Here is a 21544-nt window from a genome sequence, read left to right as displayed (position 1 = left end):
GGGCCACTCGGCACCAGAGGTCGAACTGAACGGAGCAAAGTTCGACGTTCAGTTCGACCTCTGGTGCCGAGTGGCCCTGACGTCTGTTTCCCCCCATAACATCTCGGCCTCCCCGTCCTCCCACCACCTGACCGCGATGTTACATGTCTGATCTCCTGGAACTGGTGAGCTGCTCCGTAATTCTTTTTCTTATGTGTTCAGCTATATAAAATGGGTATCGCCATAATTGTACTAACTCACAGTACAAATATAACATCACTTTCACAGCACAGTGTACACCATAAAAAAAAAAATTGGAAAAAAACGCCAGAAATTTTCCAGTTTTTCACAATATTTTGGAGTTTTTCACAAAAAATTCTGCATGTGTCAACAAAAATGAACCACTTATATAAAGTACAATATGTCACAAAAAACTATCTCTAAATTGCTCCGCTAAGAAAAAGCATTCTAAAGTTATTACCATTTAAAGAGACCCAGTCGAATTAATAAAAAAAAAAAAGAGCCTGGTCATTAAGGTAAATAATGGGTCCATCCTTAAGGGGTTAATGTAATTCTGTAATGTTTCATATGTATTAAATGTTCTTTGGTTTCTGTCCTTTTTTTTTAGCATGAAGAATTATGTAGCGAAGTGCTGACTCTGGACCTGACTGCTTATGAAGAGGATGACGAGGAAGAGGGAGAAGACACTGACCGTAAACCATAAGAGCTGATGCTCCTCCGGTTATACATGAATTAATTCACTTATAAGTTTCTGTTCTTATTTACTGGAGTCCTGTATATTTACAAGCATTTGCCATTTTGGAAAGAGTTGTTCTGTTGTTACATATATTACTTTAGTTATGTCATTCACTTGGTTTTATGGATGTCAGGAAATCTGTATTTCTGTTAAAATTACATTTATGAGTAATTTGTCTTGTCTGACGCTGAAATAGGGAAAGTACATGGACATGGAGTATCTCGGAAACCCATCTATATGACCTCTATACACACTAAGGCTGGGTTCACACCAGCTTATATAGAGGCATTTTTGTGTCTGTATTATGGCTGCAAGTCCCAGCCCACCCCCTAGTTTACAGGGATACCCCTAGGCATGTATCCCCTATCCAAAGGATAGTAGATAAAATATCTGAGTGAACTCCGCTCTGTACGGATGACAGGCAACCACAACCATTACGCCCCCTTCATTCATGTCTATGGGAGGAGAGATGAGGGCTATGTGCTAGCTGTCACGCTCCCTCCAGTAGACGTGAATGGAGGGGGCGTGACGTGGCGTGATGAACACAGAAGCTCCAAGCTTCTATGTATAGAAGCCTCTGGGGGGGGAGAAAGAGGAGAGTCTCAGCAGCCGGACTACCCGTAAACAGACACCTTATCCAAAAGATAGGGGATAAGATGTCTAAGGGTACGTTCAGACGAGCAGATTTTCCACTCGTATTTTGCTGTGGATCTGCCGCTGAAGGATCTCTGTATGCTGCCTTTACATGTGTATGCTTGGAGCGGCAATATGCCGCTAAGAGCAGAGACACTGCGATGTACTTGCACATCGTGGCAGCTCTCAGCCTAGCTCCTAGAGCAGGGGGAGCGGCTGCAATGTGTGCGATAACACAGCGCATGCGCGGCGACTCGCAAATTGCTTCAGTGTGTCTGCATGTAGTGGCTTATTGCCGCTCCAAGCAGGCACATGTAAAGGCAGCATACAGAGGTCCTTCAGCTGCGGATCTGCAGTGTTAAATCCGCTCGTACCCTAAGGGTGGAGTAACTCTTTAATGACCTAAACTCATGAATGTCTGACCTGCAGTTTTGGCCATCACACAAAAATGGCTCTATATTATGCTAATGTAAACATTGCTTCATAGGGACATAAGGAGTGGAGTTGTCTTTGAGAAATAACCCCTCACAGGGGAAATTTCTATCTCATATAGTGATGACAAATTACTAGGATATTCCATCACTTTCTGGTAAGCGGGGGTCTAACATCCTGGACCCAATCATAGCTGAAGATAAGAAACCACAATGCTGGTTCACAGGAACTCGATCAAAGCTGACTTCAAGTGGATGGAGCTGCCTGCAGTTCCCTACACAGCCACATGGCCAGGGGCGCTGCTTTGCAAGGAAAAATGGTGAAGAGGCCATGGGGGTTAATCTGCAATGCGGATGTGAAGTATCCAAACCCTACAAAGATATATGATAAAGATTCTGGAACCACAAAAGTTTTCCAATCCACTGCATTCCAGTGTAATAACTGTAGTTAAAGGCTGTTCCCTCCATTGTTGAATCATTACAGCAGCCAATAGCTGTGGGTGATATTTTTGTCTATGATGATCCCAATTACCCACAGGCCCAGACGATCTGGTGAATATATCTCTTTTTGTTTACAAAATAGACATTTTAACCTTCCAGTTTAACCAGTCTGTGCATCCAGTACCTGAACAGAGCGTATAATGATGCGTATAATGAAGGACACCTCTACACCTTGATGAGTCCTTCAGTTGGAGTTCCTAGGCCCATTGGTCCACTCCTTTTTGTCCTCTCTTCACCAGGTTTTTATCCTGGTCTGAGAGGCACAGCACTATCCCAGTTAGCTTGGACTTCTTTTTTTCCTGCTGAATGAACCAAATACCTTTTTCTCTGTACAATGCAAACACTGCACTATTGAGAGCTGGGCTTGTGCTGCCTATCCAGAAGCTACCTTCTGCCATGATGCTGCCCCCACCATGATCACTGTAGGCATGGCATTGGGCAGGTGATGGAAAGAGCTTGGTTTCCTCCAGACATGATGCTGCCCCCACCATGATCACTGTAGGGATGGTATTGGGCAGGTGATGGGCAGTGCCTGGTTTCCTCCAGACATGATGCTGCCCCCACCATGATCACTGTAGGGATGGTATTGGGCAGGTGATGGGCAGTGCCTGGTTTCCTCCAGACATGATGCTGCCCCCACCATGATCACTGTAGGGATGGTATTGGGCAGGTGATGGGCAGTGCCTGGTTTCCTCCAGACATGATGCTGCCCCCACCATGATCACTGTAGGGATGGTATTGGGCAGGTGATGGGCAGTGCCTGGTTTCCTCCAGACATGATGCTGCCCCCACCATGATCCCTGTAGGGATGGTATTGGGCAGGTGATGGGCAGTGCCTGGTTTCCTCCAGACATGATGCTGCCCCCACCATGATCACTGTAGGGATGGTATTGGGCAGGTGATGGGCAGTGCCTGGTTTCCTCCAGACATGATGCTGCCCCCACCATGATCACTGTAGGGATGGTATTGGGTAGGTCATGGGCAGTGCCTGGTTTCCCCCAGACATGATGCTGCCCCCACCATGATCACTGTAGGGATGGTATTGGGCAGGTGATGGGCAGTGCCTGGTTTCCTCCAGACATGATGCTGCCCCCCCCATGATCACTGTAGGGATGGTATTGGGCAGTGCCTGGTTTCTCCAGACATGATGCTTAGAATTGAGCTGTAGTAATAGTTGACATTTTGGTTGCCTTCTACAGATCTGTGCCTCCACACAATCCTTTCCACCTCATGGCTTGTGTTTTTCTCTGATATACATTGTCAGCTGTGGGGCCTTATATACACAGGGCTGTGTCGTCCCAAATCCTGTCCAATCATCTGATTTTACTCCAGGTGACTGATCAAGGTATCTCAGAGGTGATGAAGAGAAAATGAGAGACCCCAGAGATGAATTTCAAGTGTCACGGTAAAGGGTGTAAACACACAAGTCCATGCAAAATATATATTTTTTTTTCCTTTTTAATAAATTTGCAATAATTTTAAAAATTTTGTTTATTTTGGGGGTATTGAGTGCAAAATGATGAGGGGGAAGAAACTTAAATTTTTATTTTAGCACAAGGCCTCAACATAACAAAATGTGAAAGTGTCTGAAGATTTCCCGAATGATAGAGAAAAATATGTTATATGAATTGCCATTCAGGAAAACAGAAAAGCTGTGAGAATTGTGACTGATCCCTAGTACTTCTACTATTGTCCCGCACTGATACCTTAACACACCTCTATTCACATGGATAGAAGGGTGGTTCATGCTGGAATCTCTTATGTACACTCTAAACAAGTTTGTCCTGAAATGACTTTAGAAGGGTAGTTTTGTGCACCCCTATTTGATGACACTCTATACAGGGGGGGGGGGGGGGTAGAGATACTTTGTCACGTACAAAAACAAAGAATTGCAAGAATCCAACCCAAAAACGAGTTTGGCCGCATTCCTGTCTTTGCTTCCCATGCCACATTTTTGCCATAGATGTTACAAGTCACCTGTTTATATATGCATTGTAGCCTCGACAGTAGTGGTCTGTGAACCCAGATGTTGCATACTGATAGTTGTAGTTTTGCCACCTCTGAAAGGTCCATAGTTTGGAGATCATTGCGCTACAGAGAATACTTGACCTGTACCCTACAGGCATTAGCATCCCCCCACCACCCCAGGGAGGTGCCTGTTAAGTATAAAGTTATCTCACTTTCCAAAACTCTATGGCAGAGGTTGCCATATTGAGGACCTTATTGCCAGAAAGGCCTCCAAAGACAGTGCCTGTTAGATAATGCCCATACATGCCATGCCTACTAGAGAGCCCAACCATACTCAGGTCATACTTTCCTTATACAGGTCAGAGTGCACAAGCTGGAAAGCTTCAGATAGTCAAATCTACTTTAGGGTACGTTCACACGCGCAGATTTTTTAGCGGGTTTTCCGCTGCGTATTTGAAAGTGGGTGGGCTCTTCTTGGCTGTCCGCGGCGGAATTTTCCGCAGTATACATTCCGCTGCGGAAAATCAGCTGCGGACAGCCGAGAAGAGCCCGCTCGCTTTCAAATACACAGCGGAAAACCCGCAAAAAATTTTGTGCGTGTGAGCGTACCCTTAGACAATAGGAGGAATTGACCCCTTACAATCCTCTCCCTCTACCCGAGTAGTATTCCCAGTGAGAGGACATCTGTTTGGAGCAGCAAACAGATCTTGATGGCCTCCTAACAGGACTGACTCAGTAAAGTTTTACAGAGTGCCTACAACCCCAGTGCAGGCTGATCTGGTAATCATTTAAAAAAATGCATAAGGTTTCCTAGATTTTCAGTATCGGCCAGATACCAACCAAGCAGCAACAGCCTGACGTTACCAGGAATGGTGAGGCCTAAATAACGCCAGCCTGTTACCGCCTAGGCCCAGGAGCACCATATTTGACGCTCCGGGGCCTGTTGGTACCTGCTCTTCCCGCCACCCCTGTGGTGGTGGGTACCGGGGTAATAATTGGGAGGTTAGAGCTAGCTGTTTTTGGTGCTAAACGCTAAGCCCCGGCTTAGTAATGGATTCCGTCTACAAGATGCCTTCCACTACCGAGCCTGAAAATTTTATTATAAAAAAAACACGACATTGAAAAAAATACTCCCCCACAGCACTCGTTAACCCTTTTATTCACATTTAAAAAAACGCTGGTCAGTCGCAGTCCACCGAATCTGATGTAATCCTCTGCATTCACGTATCTGAAATGAGAAAAAAAGAAACACGAAAAAAGGTTTTTTTTTTTTTTTTTTTTTTTTTTTGCGCTCTCCCCTGGGAGCCTCCAATTGTTGCTGAACTACAACAGCTGGAGTCTCCCTGTTTGGGAGCACACTGCCAGAAAGGCTCTGTTCCCATTATGTAAAACGCATAATGAGAACAGAGCCATACTTAACACCCTGGCTTCATGCCTGGACTGTGTAGCTCCGCCCCCTAATGATGTCATCATTAGGGGGCAGAGTAGTAAAGGTTGCAGGGGAATGAGACCCAGTGCGATCTGTCCCTCTGCTGATCTGTCCCTTGGACTGCCACTCCCATCATGGGTCATTGTGTCCCATGATGGGAATAGTTGTAGTACCGCAGTGCTGAGGGACGACTCTTGCACATCCCCAGATGCGGGACTCTATTGGGACTGTTAGAACTACTCCCATCATGGACAGACTCAGTCCATGATGGTAGTTGTAGTCCTGGGGCTGAGGTGCAGATCGCAGCAGGTCACTCTCTAGAGACCCGCTGCGATCCGCAATTATTAACTTAAAAAGCCGGCGGTACATGCAGCTTCACTACGCTGCCGCCGCCGACTCCTGTATACACTGTCATAATTCATAAACCCTGCCGCCGGAACATGGGAGCTCTGATTGGTTAATAACTATTCACCAGAGCTCCCGTGTTCCGGCGGAGATTATGAATTATGAGAGCGTATACAGGATCCGGCGGCACATGCGGCTTCACTGCACTGCCGCTTCTGTATACAGCTGTCATAATTCATAATCCCCGCTGGAACACGGGAGCTCTGGTGGATAGTTAACATGTCAAGAGCTCCCGTGTTCCGGCGGCGGGGATTATGAATTATGACAGTGTATACAGGAGCCAGCAGCAGCGCAGTCAAGCCGCTTGTACTGCCGGCTTTTTAAGTTAATAATTGCGGATCGCAGCGGGTCTCTGCAGAATGACCCGGTGCAATCTGCACCTCAGCCCCAGGACTACAGCGGGGTCTGTCCATGATGGGAGTAGTAGTCTTAACAGTCCCAATAGAGTCCCGCAGTCGGGGGATGTGCAGGAGCCGTCCCTCAAAACTGCGGTACTACAACTACTCCCATCATGGTACAGATTCTGTCCCATGATTGGAGTAGTTGTAGGATTGCAGTGCAGAGGGCTGGCCCCTGCATCGTCCGACACTTTTCTACGTGTCCTTGCTACCACTCGTAGATTTGTAGTCTATTTTTGCAAAAAAAAAAAAAAAAACGCAATTGCGCAAAAAAAATACATCCAATTTTACATACATACTAGTCCACTGGATTAAGTGGTGTACGGTACACCAACTTTAGAAATTCATCCACCAAAAAAAACACAGCACAAAGACAAAAGCGCAATTGCGCTAAATTTGTAGACTCGAAAAGTAGTCTAAAAGGGAATGATACATGTCCCCCCTAGTGACTGCGTTCAGGCCACTTTGAGTGGATCAGAGTTTTGGCTTGGACTGAGAAGTGTAGTTTGCCGCACTTTTCAGTCCAAGCCTAAACTCTGATAAGGAACTTAGACAACTACATTTTAGTAATTTTCCATTGATTACATTTGGGTCATCGAATTGACTAGGGCTCGTGCTGATCCAGGCACAGATATATTGGCAGCCGATTTGAAGATTCTGCAGACATATCAGAGACTCAGAGGCCCGATTTGTAATGTGAACCTGGCGTAAGAGGCAGCAAGATTCCACGATCAGACTACTCCGGAATCAGGTCTGCATAGGAGCTGTATACATTAAAACGATAAAAATCCTGCTGGGATCCTTATACACAAATGGTAAGACTGGTCAATTACACAAAACAAATTTATTCAGAGAAAAAAAAAAAGTTACAAAGCAATTCAACATTTTCTTAAAAACAGCTTAGGCCACAGCAGCCCCTGTGACCATTCCAACTTTTCCACATCTTTAAAGTTCACTTATAACGTACAAAAACTTAAAGAAATCGAGAATCTCCTTCTCAACAATCCAAACCTTGGGGGGGAGGCTCCATTAATATGACCATTTGTACACGCCAACATGAAATATTAACACTATACATTGTGTGTTATCTTCAGTATCTATACAATAAAAAAAAATAGATAATATGAAGGGGGGAGAGGAGAAAAAAAAAAGGGGGGGGATCCTAAGTAAAGTAGGGGGAACAATGTGGGTGCCAATTTAGAACTGGGAATCCTGAACAAATAGTGTCTGATCGGGGAGGGTCTGGCAGCTGGGACTCCCCGTCTCTCCCATGCATGGAGCTGTGTCAACCACCACATTGCACAGGGGTTGACACCCCTCAATGCATTTTTATGGGAGAGCCAAAGATACACTGTTCGTGTATTTCTGGCTCTCCCATAGAGACACATAAGGGGCGTGTAGGCCACTGCTTTGTGCCATGGTTGGCAGTAATCCGTGCATGGAGAAAGCAGGGGTGCTGGGCAGGAGATTGCATGGGGTCCCAGGTGTCAGACCCTATGGATAGGGGTTAGGTACTTATGTACTGGGTTCCCCTAGTCTCCAGTACATAAGTCGTAAACCATTATGAGAACCACGTCATACTAAAAGGCATTATATAGACTTCAGTAATATCCACCCCCTACTAACAGTCAACATTGAAATCATGACCATCATCAAATGTCTATGTCCAAAAGTCACAAAATAATCTTCAGCTTGACTTTTCAGGAGCTCCTTTAGGCTTGCGGGCTGATAGCATAGCGTTCCGTGACTTCGACGCTTGGAGCGCCTCCTTCAGCCTTTTGCTGCACAGTATGAGAAGACCGACTTTCATGTCTGGTAGGCTCTTGTTCTTTCGCTGGTGTCCTGTTTCAAAGAAGAAGATATACTTGATGAACAAGTTCAAACATTTACAAAAGGTCCTCCTCAATTTTTATAGAAAAATCTGATTACAAATGTAGAGGAAAGATAGGGAATGGCAGGATAAGACTGAAATGAAGCTGTTCTCCACTACTGCCTTGTATATGAGTTTATATTGCAGCAACCAGTACAGAACTAAGAAACAAATGATGTTCCCATGACTATTAATCAGATTTTTGGAGATCCAACAGAGCAGATTTCAAAATCATAACTCACTTTTAGGTAGAAATATAGGCAGAATGACTGGTCTGCTGTAGACAGGCTCCAGGCCAATACAACAAACCTTTGTGAAGATATAGCTGGTATGTCAATGGCGGCAGAGTAGACGTGATCGGGTACTAGGCCTCAAAACTGAAGCGGAGCTGGAGAATAGACTGTAAAAATGGCCATAGCTGTTGGCATAAGGAGCAGGTCCTTCAACATCTTGGCATACGCGGGCAAACATACATTTTTATTTTATCAGGAGAGGATAGTAGAGAGACCCCCCCCCATTGTTTAGATGCTTGGCCAAACCCACTTTAATCTACATGTCTGTCCAATGTTATTCGAGTTGCCAATTACAGCTTACCATAAACTGGATCTACACCCTTGGCATTCTCTCTTCTTCATACTGAAGCCCTAGGATTTCTAAACCATTCTGAGAAACAAGGTACTTACATAAAATATGTAATCACTGCGGCCACAAAGCCTGCCAAGATGAAGAACATCAACACGCTGAGGATGGAGGTGATGATGATCATCCCACCGCTTCTTCTACCGGGCCAGGTGTCTATGTTTATTGAATTTTTACCTGGAAGAGAAAATAAAGAACTTGGGTTTAGAAGAGGGCACTGTCCAGGCTTCTCATCTCTTATGGCGGTCCTAACATGTCATGGTAGTACACATACAGCCTTTGGATTTTCATGGGAACTATAGTTATGCTTTGTTTGTCCTGTGGGGGCACTGTAGGGAAACTGAGCACTTCCCTACTGGATTCCCCACAGTTTACAGAAGGTTATAGTGAATGGCTAACCATGCAGTCCCTTGGAAAAAGATGAACAGAGCTGAGCGTAGACTAAGTGGCACACAACTATCCTAGCGTTGCTTCTATTTTGTTCCAATGATCAGCAGAGGACACATTGGTCTTTGTAATAGGCCACTGATTTCTATCCTTATATATTGATCCTTACCTTGCCTGGTGGAGATTGGAGCGGACCAACTTGAACTTGTCAATATATTATTACTTGCATCGTAAAAAGCATACAGAAACCTAAGGAAAAAATAACCGATTCAAATTACCATCCAACCAGATCATGAAATAGGAGTCTGTCTGTCCTAATCCACTACCTAAATATCCCCACCAAGGTAGAATGGAAAATTTATTGTTGACCCCCTCTTCCCCAACACTCAGTCTGATTTTTAGAAACAGCGCCCTCCTGTATGTTGGCCGCATCTGGTATTGCAATGCAGACCCGTATATAAATGAGTGTGTACCTGTAAGCTGTGTTATTGGCGAGAGGTCCATTGCAGTACTGGGCATTGAAGCAGTCCAAAGTGTTCCCCACACGGAAGGTGTTGTTGCTTACGGCAGCGATTGTGGGGTTCTCGGCGCAGTTGGGATTTGCAAAGGTGCCAGCTGCATATGGTGCTGTACTTCCACCATTCGTTGAGGAATAGGAATTTGTCAAAGCCAAATTGTTGTTAACAGCAGCTTAAAAAAAAATGAATAAAAATTCTGATTTATACTTCTGTCCATAGGGGTCAGTGTTATATGTTATAGTTGTTATACATTTCCAAAAAAAAGGGAGATTGATGTTAATAAAACATGTTTCTCCCCTCCCCAGATTCCATGCTAACAATCTTTAGTTTTTTCAGATTCCCCTCTGTATGTGACAATTTTTCCGAGAAATGTTTACAAACAGATCATTTAATTCCAATTCCCTAGGTGAAAATCCCAGTGGGTCAGAAGTTTACATACACCAAGTTGACTGCCTTTAAATAGCATGGAAAATTCCAGAAAAAGGATGTCACGTCTTCAGAAGGCTCAGATAGGTTACCTGACATCATGTACGTTCATTGGAGGTGGGTAGCTGCGAAGTACTTTCATATATACAAGAATGTCCAGATGGGCATTGAGAGATGCAGGTCCACGTGGGGAGGTTGGGTCACAGACAACCATACCCAGCAAGTTCTGTACATATGTACGATAAATATAAAAAGGAGGCTTGTACGTGGAAATTGCTAGGTGTACATTGGGCATCTGGAGAACAGGTGGGCGTTTAACTTTGTAGGTAGGGGGATAAGTGTCTGATTGCAGGGGGTCCGAATGCTACCCCCCCCCCCCCCCATCTCCAGAATGGGGCCCCTGCTTTCCGCACATCATGAAGCTGACGATGACATGTCATACATTCATTTCAATGGGAGCGCCAGAGATACTCGAGTGCTGGGTATCTTAGGCGCTTTCAGGGGCCCCATTCTAGAGATTGCGGAGTGTGGGGGGTTGGGGTGAAGAGAGCCTTCTTGTGTGTGAACAATGAGCCCTACAAACCTGACCCCGCTACACCAGTTCTGTCAGATGGTAAATTCCAGCAGCCTATTGTGGAGGGCTCCAAAATGTGGGAGGAACCAAGTTACACAATTTAAAGGCTACAATATTCAAACCACATGTATGGACACTTCTGAGCCACTGGGAATAGGATGAAAAGCAAAAATCCTTTTATTATTCTGGCATTTCACATTCCTGTACATAGGAGCAGTATTATAGTAGTAATGTTCATGTATATAGGGGGCAGTATTATAGTAGTAATGTTCTTGTATATAGGAGGTAGTATTATAGTAGTTATATTCTTGTATATAGGAGCAGTATTATAGTAGTTATATTCTTGTATATAGGAGCAGTATTATAGTAGTTATATTCTTGTATATAGGAGCAGTATTATAGTAGTTATATTCTTGTATATAGGAGCAGTATTATAGTAGTTATATTCTTGTATATAGGAGCAGTATTATAGTAGTTATATTCTTGTATATAGGAGCAGTATTATAGTAGTTATATTCTTGTATATAGGAGCAGTATTATAGTAGATATATTCTTGTATATAGGAGCAGTATTATAGTAGATATATTCTTGTATATAGGAGCAGTATTATAGTAGATATATTCTTGTATATAGGAGCAGTATTAAAGTAGATATATTCTTGTATATAGGAGCAGTATTATAGTAGATATATTCTTGTATATAGGAGCAGTATTATAGTAGTTATATTCTTGTATATAGGAGCAGTATTATAGTAGTTATATTCTTGTATATAGGGGCGGTATTATTGTAGTTATATTCTTGAATATTGGAGCAGTATTATAGTAGTTATATTCTTGTATATAGGGGCGGTATTATTGTAGTTATATTCTTGAATATTGGAGCAGTATTATAGTAGTTATATTCTTGTATATAGGAGCAGTATTATAGTAGATATATTCTTGTATATAGGAGCAGTATTATAGTAGTTATATTCTTGTATATAGGAGCAGTATTATAGTAGTTATATTCTTGTATATAGGGGCGGTATTATTGTAGTTATATTCTTGAATATTGGAGCAGTATTATAGTAGTTATATTCTTGTACATAGGAGGCAGTATTATAGAAGTAGGGAAAGGATACATACATACATACATACATAGACCAACATGAAGCAATACATTTACAGACTTACAGTTCTTCGCTACATATAGGATGACGCTGGCTATCGTTGCTTGTGTAGCGAAGCAGAATGGTTTCTCTAAAATGATGGTATTCTGGGTTGGATTAATTTGGCAAACACTTGACCTGCACAATAAAGGCGCAGCAGTGTATGCTGGGAAAAAAAGAAGGTAAAACATTCAACATATGTAAAAATCATGTGTGTCCTAAAACTTGCAAGTTTATTGCAGTAGCAAAACTGACACCATCTGCCCCCCCGCACTTAATATCACATTATATTACATACAAGTTTATATTACTAAATTTTTCTGATGTTGTGTAATTTTTGTACATGTTGGGGACAGTAACAAAAATATAAAAAATAAAAAAATGACTGATAAAAAAAAAAAAAAAAAATTATTATATAAAGATTTCTGACTTTAAAAAGGGTCACCTTTACTCCATCTAAGCCGCACCCCCTAACATGTATCAGAAAGCAAAAGTGAGCTTAACGGAAATGCACCCCAGAATGGCGCAAATGCATAGTAAACATGCTGTATCGAAGATGACCATCACAAAATAAATAAATAAATAGTGCAGGTAACATCAAAATAAATTACCCCCCCCCCCAATTGTGATTTTTCCATGTGATTCTGTTGCCATAGAAGTGTTCCCCAACCCCTGACACTTCAAGGGGTTGTCCACTATTAGAAAAAACGCTGCTACTTTATTGCACATACAGCGCCACTCCTGTCTACAGGTTGTGTGTAGTATTACAGCTTGGCTCCATTGAAGTAAACGCGACCAAGCTGCAGTACTACACATAACCTGAGGACAGGAGTGGTGCTGCATCTGCAAAAAAGAGCAGTGTTTTTCTAATCCATCAAGTGCAAAACTACAAAGGGCTGTCTGCCCCAATAGTCACAGACTCTTAGGGCATGCTGGCAGTTGTAGTTGCGCAACAGCTGAAACGGCTTAGGTTGGAGGTCACCGTCATAGAGGCATCAACTTTCCATCCAATAAGACAAGGCAGGATTCATTGAATGCAAAAACGTTTGGCAAACTTCTAACATTTGATTCAACACCAATTTTAAAGATCTCTGCTTGGTGCCAGTGCATGGAAGTGGAGATGAGCGAATTTACAGTAAATTTGATTCGTCACGAACTTCTCAGCTCGGCAGTTGATGACTTATCCTGCATAAATGAGTTCAGCTTTCCGGTGCTCCCGTGGGCTGGAAAAGGTGGATACAGTCCTAGGAGACTCTTTGCTAGGACTGTATCCACCTTTTCCAGCCCACCGGAGCACCTGAAAGCTGAACTCATTTATGCAGGATAAGTTATCAACTGCCCAGCCGAGAAGTTTGTGACGAATCGAATTTACTGTAAGTTCGCTCATCTCTAAATGGAAGCAGTCGTTTGCATCCAAAGGGCAGTTGCATGAGCTGTAAAGTCAATCTGTACTGTAGCATCCCGGGTATAGGTGGGTGTTGCTCCATGGAGTGTTTTCACATTGGTAAAAATTGCAGTGAGAAAAATAAATGCAATATGTAAATACATACAAGGGTTAAACTGTTCACTTATGTATAACTGAGATAGGTGCATGAGTCGTTACAGTGTATCAGAGCTTTCCCTCTCTGTGAGAGTTGATTTATTCCAAAAACAGCACCACCCCTGTCCTCAGGTTGTGTGTGGTATTACATCTTGGCTCTGTTCACTTCAATGCAACTGAGCTGCAATACCACACACAACCTGAAGACAGGGGCAGCGCTGGTTTTCGGAAGAAATCAACTCCCCCCCCCCCCTTCTAATCTTGGACAACACCTTTAACCTCTATATGTAAACCAGAATGTTTCCACCCACTGACAGCAAGCAGAGATCTTGAATATGATGAGTTGCCATACAGAGTAGATTACTTTTCATTTTTAGCATTGCTTTACACGTGGATATTATGTATTTGCTATTGAAAAAATATGCACATGTACAGATGTAGCAGAGCTGGATTTGTCTTTTAAAGGAGACATTCCAAAAGGTTTCCTTATAAGGCTGTGGTGTGCAACCGGTGGTCCTCCAGCTGTTGCAAAGCTACAACTCCCAGCATGCCCTGACAGCTTTGCCTCATCTGTATCTCTAAAACCTTAGTGCTGTGCCAAATGACAAACTTAGCTTTGCTACATCCGTGTAATAAAAACCTCAGTGCTGTACCAAATTACCAACTCAGCTCTGCTACATCTATAGCCATAAAAACTTAGTGCCGTGCTATACTAAATAAATAAAAATAACTCAGCTCGCCTGCTGTACCAAATGACCAACTTAGCCCTACTACATGTATTTCTCTAATAGCTCAGTGCTGTGCTGTACCAGTTAAACTTAAAGGGGTATTCCAGGCAAAACCTATATATATATATATCAACTGGCTCCGGAAAGTTAAACAGATTTGTAAATTACTTCTATTAAAAAAATCTTAATCCTTCCAATAGTTATTAGCTTCTGAAGTTTTCTGTATAACTGCTCAATGATGATGTCATGTCACGGGAGCTGTGCATGATTGGAGAATATCCCCATAGGAACTGCACAGCTCCCTGGACGTGAGTCATCAGAGAGCAGTTAGACAGAAAACAACTCAACTTCAGAAGCTAATAACTATTGGAAGGATTAAGATTTTTTTCTGGATGTTTAACTTTCCGAAGTCAGTTGATATATATAAAAAAAAAGTTTTGGCCAGGAATACCCCTTTAACTCTGCTTCATCTGTATGTCTAATAGCTCAGTACTGTGCTACACGAAACTCAGCTGTCCTACATCTGTATCATTAATAGCTCAGTACTGTGCTGTACCAAACTCAGCTGTACTACATCTGTATCATTAATAGCTCAGTACTGTGCTGTACCAAACTCAGCTTTGCTGCATCTATATCTCTAATAGCTCACCACTGTGCCAAAGGACAAACTTAGCTTTGCTACATCTGTATAATTAAAAACCTCAATGCTGTGCTGTACCAAATTACCAACACAGCCCTGCTACATCCATATCCTTAAAAACGTAGTGCCGTGCTATACTAAATAAAAATAAAATAAAAACTCAGCTCACCTGCTGTACCAAATGACCAACTCTGCTACATATATTTCTCTAATAGCTCAGTGCTTTACCAAATAAACTTAGCTCTGCTTCATCTGTATCTCTAATAGTGCAGTACTATACCAAACAACACTCATCTGTGCTACATCTATATCTCTAAATACTTTGTGTGAGCAGGAGGTACATAGTACACACACAAAGGTGACTTACCCAAATCATTCTGCAACAGGACAACCAAAAAAACAAGCACGCCCCTCCAGGCCCCCATGGTTCCAGAGATCCTGTAACCAACTCAACTACTGAAGCCCTAATCCCACAGCATGAGAAATGACCCACAGGTGTCTACTGACCCCGCCCACTACTGCTGACTCCGCCCAGAGCTCTCAGCAAATCACAGCGCACCTAAAAAAAAAAAAAAAAACAATGTTTCCTCTGCAGCGTATAGGTGTGGTAGGGTGAGCTCTGGATATACAGCAATAAGTCATTGGGAAAACCGTTACTGCCAAAAATGGCGCGCATCATCTTTTGTGGCATTTTAGCCAAATAAGCTGCCTTATAAATGGGGGCCTGTCTCTTTAAAAAAAAAAAACTGCAATTGTGAAATTTAGTGATGAGCGGCAGGGGCCATATTCAAATTTGCGCTATTTCGCGACTATATGGACGAATACACATATTCGCTATGTTTGTTTTTTATTTTTTCATGCGAAAATGCATAATTAAATTTGCGTAGTGCCCATGCGCAATTATAGCTTTCACCTAAAAGAAGGGATCAGTGTCCTCTGACTGGAAGTGCCGATATTCGCAAATATACGAATATATATATCACTATATTCAAAATATTTGCAAAATCTCGAGGTGCCGATATTCGTGGTAAAAATTTGAATTTCGGATATTCGCGCTCAACACTAATTGTGAATAGAACCCACAATGCGGTACCAGAACTGTTACTGTTGCCTCTATCGCCGCTTACAAATGGTCGGGTTCACACTGCGGTATACGTCATACAGAAGCAAAGACGCAGTGTGAACCCGGCCTTATACAGATGTGTTTTTTTTTTTTTTTGGGGGGGGGGGGGGGGGTTGCGGTTGTTAGGCTACGGTCAGACACAATTTTTGTCATTTTTTTTTTTGACCTGAAGAAAGATAAATGAAATAAAATAGTTGTTAAAATTAAAAATAATAATAATAATAATTTAAAAAATAAGTAAAATAAAAAAAAAATCTTCATGATGCAGTTTTTGTGTGTGTGTGTGTGTCCCCATAAAATAGTATGGGCACCTGTTAATAGGAGTTTTACCCCCTGCATTTTTCTTATCCCAAGTCATGTGATTCAATGATTTCTGTTGAAGAATTAGAGGGAAGGGGGGGGGGGGGGAGTGCCAGAAAAAACATTAAAATTAAAAAACATGTATTTGTTTATGTATTAAATTAATTATTGCATAAATAAATAAAAGCCTTTCATATTTCCCTATTGCATTGATCTTGGAACTGTGGACCTCTGCATGATGCAAAACTAGAACTCCCAGCATGCCCGGACAGCCGTTGGCTGTCCGGGCATGCTGGGAGTTGTAGTTTTGCAACCTCTGGAGGTCTAAAGTTTGGAGACCACTGTCCTATTGACTTCCAATCTGGCCACAGCATTTTTTGGCCTCTAAAAACCATAATTGCGAGAGGAAGGGCGGTGCAGTTGCCCATAGCAACCAATAAGACCGCTTCTTTCATTTTCCACAGATCTCTTTAAAAATGAAAGAAGCGATCTGATTGGTTGCTATGGGCAACTGCACTGCTCTTCCTTTACACAGGTTTTTATAAATCTCCCCCATATATGTATAGAAGAATTCTCTGCCAGAACATCTCCCACATGCTGCATCCGCACGGAAATTATCCCGTGTGAACATGGCCTTTGGGTGACACTCTGCTGGACCGCATTGACGTCTATGAGATGGCGCACGTCCGATGGTTTTGCGCGTGCCCGCTGCAAGCAGACATTATAGGGAATCTGTGTTTGCTGCTAATAGCTGCAAACACCATTGGATGGTTTATAAAAGTAAACTGTACCTTTACTGGAGCTGATGGTGGTTGCCAAATTTATAAAATTGCCCTTTTATTTTTTTAGCCAAGTGTCAAGTAGGTGGAGCCAAGCTGCCACATTCTGGCACGCCTCCTTGCTCGTCCTCACCTCCCACCCTTCCTTGATTGATGTACAGGCGTTTGGCTTACAATAAAAAAGGGGCTGGGAGTTAAAGGTGAGCATGGAGGCGTGGCAGTCTTTGGCACTTGAGCAACTCGGCTCCACCTCCTTGACACTTGGCTGAGAAATAAGAAGGCAATTTTATACATTTGTCTAGACCATCAGCTCTAGGAATGGTACAGTTTGTTAAGCGCTATCCAATGGTGTCTGCAGCTGACCCATTTCTTCTAAAGAGATAATGAAGAATTAGAAAAACAGAGCTGATTTCTTTGAAAAAGAGCACCACCCCTGTTCTCAGGTTGTGTGTGGTATTACATCTTTGCTTTATTCCCTTTAAAGGGGTACTCTGGTGCTCCAGAGTTCTGAACATTTTTGTTTTGAATACTCAGAGTTGGAGGCTGTGATCGTGATGTTACAGCCTCGCCCCCCATGACATCTCACCACGCCCCTCCTTTCATGTCTATGGGAGGGGGCGTGTCTATCGACACGCCCCCTCCCATAGACATGAATGGTGGGAGCGTGGCCTTGATGTCACGACCACTACCACAGGAACCCAATGTTCGTTTAGGGTGCGTTCCCAACTGGCGTATATTTCACGCTGTGCAAAATTTGCAGCAGAAGCGGGAAATATGCTGCGTATTCCTTGCTCACTATACACACAGGGCTTTCCAGCGGCAGCCCTGTGCGTCTAGTGAGTTTTGGAGGCGGGGCCGTGTGCCAGAGTGACTGTGACACGCGGCCCCGCCTCCAAAACTCACTGCACACATAGGGCTGCCACCAGTAAGCCCTGTGTGTATAGTGAGCAAGGAATATGCAGCGTATTTCCCGCTGCTGACGCAAATTTTGCGCAGCGTGAAATACGCTGCGTATACGCCAGGTGGGAACGCACCCTTAAAATTTCCTGTCTTGCGGGAGACCCACGATCAGACACCTTATCCCCTATTCTTTGGATAGGAGCGGAGTAACCCTTTAATGGAACCGAGCTGCAATACCATACACAACATGAGGACAGGGGAGGCGCTGTTTTTTGAAGAAACCAGATGTGTTTTTTTAAATCGCCCTTTTGAGTGAACGAGAACCTTTATCTCACCGGTGATCTGCTCCTCCTCTCTTCTTTCCTGTAATATCTCGGGGAGTTTCAGGTGGGTTTGGTGCCTTCAAGTGGAATGTGGTGAGTCCAGAAGGGTCAGTCCTGTTCTTTGGTCCTTGAATAAGATCCGGTTTTTCCACATTTACATTTTAGTTGTTTTTCCACATTTACATTTTTGTTGTTAGAAAACGTTGTTTTCTTTCATTTACCCAGACCAGAGGTTTTCTGTAGATAAGTTGGGGCAAGTAACTTAAACATTAAAAACAGAAATAAATAATAATAATAAAAAAAAAAAAAAAAATATATATATATATATATATATATATATATATATATATATATATATATATATATAAAATCCAAATAAAAGCAGCACATCAATCAATAATAAATATAGGTAGATTCGGGGTGCTCGCATAGTTGGAGCCTGGGTCCACCGGTTCCTTAATCCAAATACAAAAAATAGGATGCAGCACACCACAAATTGCAATCAGGTTATTCCATAACGTGCAGAGGACAACGTTTCGCCAGCCTCACGCTGGCCTTTTCAACTTGAGAAAGCCAGCATGAGGCTGGCGAAACGTTGTCCTCTGCACGTTATGGAATAAACCAACACTCCTGATTGCAATTTGTGGTGTGCTGCATCCTATTTTTTGTATATATATATATATATATATATATATATATATATATATATTATATATTTTACATTTTTTTGTTTTTTTCTTTATGTGAAAAAGCAGCACAACCAAATTCAATGAAGAAAAGTGTCCGGTGCAAAGCAGCTTCTAGAGTCCTGGTTGAAGATGACTCCACATTCACTATAACAAAAGGATCTCACCGCAGCAGCGCACACTCCAATATAAGGTGCAAGAAAAAAATTGTTTTTTTTATTCCATGGTAAAAAACAAGTGTTTCAGAAAAAAAAGCAACGACGTTTCAACCGGCTCATCCGGCCATTATCAAGCAGTGCACAAATGTGATCAAACCATAAATATACAGGGGTACCAATCAGGTACCAATTGTGAACAATCAAAAAAATATAATAATAATAAAGTGCATAAAATCATCATATTACATTACAATGTTACATATTTGTATTTCTGTGTTATACATTTATCGTGAACAAAGTGCTTAAGTGCATAATATTAGTGCAAAATTCATAAAATAACTCTGCAGATATAAGTAACATAATGCAAACACATATGTGATTAATAAAATCAATAATAAATCAATAATAAAATCAAAGTAAAATGCAACATTGTACTGTAATATGATTTTATGCACTTTATTATTAGTGTTGAGCGGCATAGGCCATATTCGAATTCGCGAATATTCGCGAATATATGGACGAATATTCGTCATATATTCGCGAATATTCGCATATTCGTTATATTCTCGTTTTATTTTCGCATAGGCGTAAATTCGCGTATGCAAAAATTAACAGTGAAAATTAACATATCCAAAATTAGCATACGCGAATATTCGCATATGCGGAAATGTATACATGTTAATTTTCGCATATGCGCATTTCTGCACGCCAGTCTCACACAGTACTATTAGAGCCTTCTTTACACCACACAAGCTGGAAGCAGAGAGGGGTGATCACTGTGATGTGTACTGTGGAGAAAAAATAAAAAAAAAAATAAAAAATAAAACGAATATTCGTAATTACGAATATATAGCGCTATATTCGCGAAATTCGCGAATATGCGATATTCGCGAATAATATTCGAATTGCGAATATTCGCGAGCAACACTATTTATTATTATTATTATTATATTGTTTTGATTGCTCATAATTGGTACATGATTAGTATATATATATATATATATATATATATATATATATATATATTCCAAGAAGAATAGGGTGGCACTTCAGCGATCCAATGTACAAAAATAACTTTATTCACCCAATAGTGAAGCAACGTTTCAGCCTTCTCAATGAGGTCTTTCTCAAGCATGCTTGAGAAATAGTGTTGCTCACGAATATTCGCAATTCGAATAATATTCGCGAATATCGCATATTCGCGAATTCGCGAATTTCGCGAATATAGCGCAATATATTCGTAATTACGAATATTCATTTTATTTTTTATTTTATTTTTTCACAGTACACATCACAGTGATCACCCCTCTCTGCTTCCAGCTTGTGTGGTGTAAAGAAGGCTCTAATACTACTGTGTGAGACTGGCGTGTGAAAATTCGCATATGCGAAAATTACCGTATGTTAATTTTGTGTATGCTAATTTTCGCATATGTTAATTTTCGTATATGCGAATCTTCGCATATGCGAAAATAAAATGAGAATATAACGAGTATGCGAATATTCGCGAATATATGACGAATATTCGTCCATATATTCGCGAATATTCGCGAATTCGAATATGGCCTATGCCGCTCAACACTATTGAGAAAGACCTCATTGAGAAGGCTGAAACGTTGCTTCACTATTGGGTGAATAAAGTTATTTTTGTACAATGGATCGCTGGAGTGCCGCCCTAATCTTCTTGGAATCATACTTGTTTGGGACATTTCGGTCGAGTCCATCATAGGACTGAGCACCTGCCTGGATCCAGGGATTTGAATCCCACACGGTGCCACTCATCACTTGGAATATATATATATATATATATATATATATATATATATATATATATATAATTTTTACATTCAATTAGTCCCTGGTTTCCAAACAGAGCTTCTTCAGTTTATTATCCTACCCAGAATTAGGGAGAGTATTTTGTGACCAATCTGTTTAATAGCGTCTGACATCCGGAGGCCGCTCATTCCTCAGCTCGGTTTATACCTGCAATGTAGATCATTTGATGGAATTTGAAGCACATAGTTGACTATTAAAAGTTTCCATAATCAAAGAAGCTATCTCTTAGGCCATGTTCACTAAGACTATTCCACACGGGCATTCTGCTGCAGCAGAGTCCTATTGATTTTAATGGGATTCTGCTCCACTATTCACATGGCAGGATTTCCGTGCCAGATGTTTCTGCTGCAAATTTTCTGATTTAAGCATCCACAGAAAAAATAGACAAATCCGCAAGGAAATGCATTGACGTCTATGATACGGCGCATCTCTAAGCGGTCCTACCGCCTGTCGGGGAAATATAGGGAATGTC

The 21544-nt window shown here is 41.9% G+C and overlaps 2 protein-coding genes across 2 annotated transcripts in view; one reads left to right on the top strand and one right to left on the bottom strand.

Moving 5' to 3' along the window:
- The window catches only part of SMC1B (structural maintenance of chromosomes 1B), a 94108-nt gene extending 93171 nt beyond the window's left edge, over positions 1 to 937 (top strand). The window contains exon 25 of the mRNA XM_056517497.1: positions 608 to 937. Coding sequence (XP_056373472.1) covers positions 608 to 703 — 96 coding nt within the window. The 3' untranslated portion in view covers positions 704 to 937. The remainder of the gene's footprint in view (positions 1 to 607) is intronic.
- Positions 938 to 7925: 6988 nt separating this feature from the next.
- Positions 7926 to 21256, bottom strand: UPK3A (uroplakin 3A). The gene is made up of 6 exons (XM_056569923.1): positions 21220 to 21256; positions 12088 to 12228; positions 9871 to 10087; positions 9567 to 9646; positions 9055 to 9187; positions 7926 to 8343 (listed from the first exon to the last, which is right to left on the bottom strand). The coding sequence occupies exons 1-6, from the start codon at positions 21254 to 21256 to the stop codon at positions 8214 to 8216; spliced, it is 738 nt and encodes a 245-aa protein (XP_056425898.1). The 3' UTR covers positions 7926 to 8213.
- Positions 21257 to 21544: the final 288 nt, after the last annotated feature.

This window comes from Hyla sarda, chromosome 4 (assembly GCF_029499605.1).
Source record: "Hyla sarda isolate aHylSar1 chromosome 4, aHylSar1.hap1, whole genome shotgun sequence".
Classification (NCBI taxonomy): domain Eukaryota; kingdom Metazoa; phylum Chordata; class Amphibia; order Anura; family Hylidae; genus Hyla; species Hyla sarda.
This window is presented reverse-complemented; position numbering and strand designations above follow the sequence as displayed.

Excerpts from the sequence above, each read along its gene's own strand:
- UPK3A (XM_056569923.1), bottom strand. The coding sequence starts at position 21,256 with ATGTGCTTCAAATTCCATCAAATGATCTACATTGCAG. Across the intron at positions 10,088-12,087 it reads CCTATATGTAGCGAAGAACT|CTGCTGTTAACAACAATTTG; the intron begins GTAAGTCTGTAA and ends TTTTTTTTTAAG. Across the intron at positions 9,647-9,870 it reads GCCAATAACACAGCTTACAG|GTTTCTGTATGCTTTTTACG; the intron begins GTACACACTCAT and ends TTTTTTCCTTAG.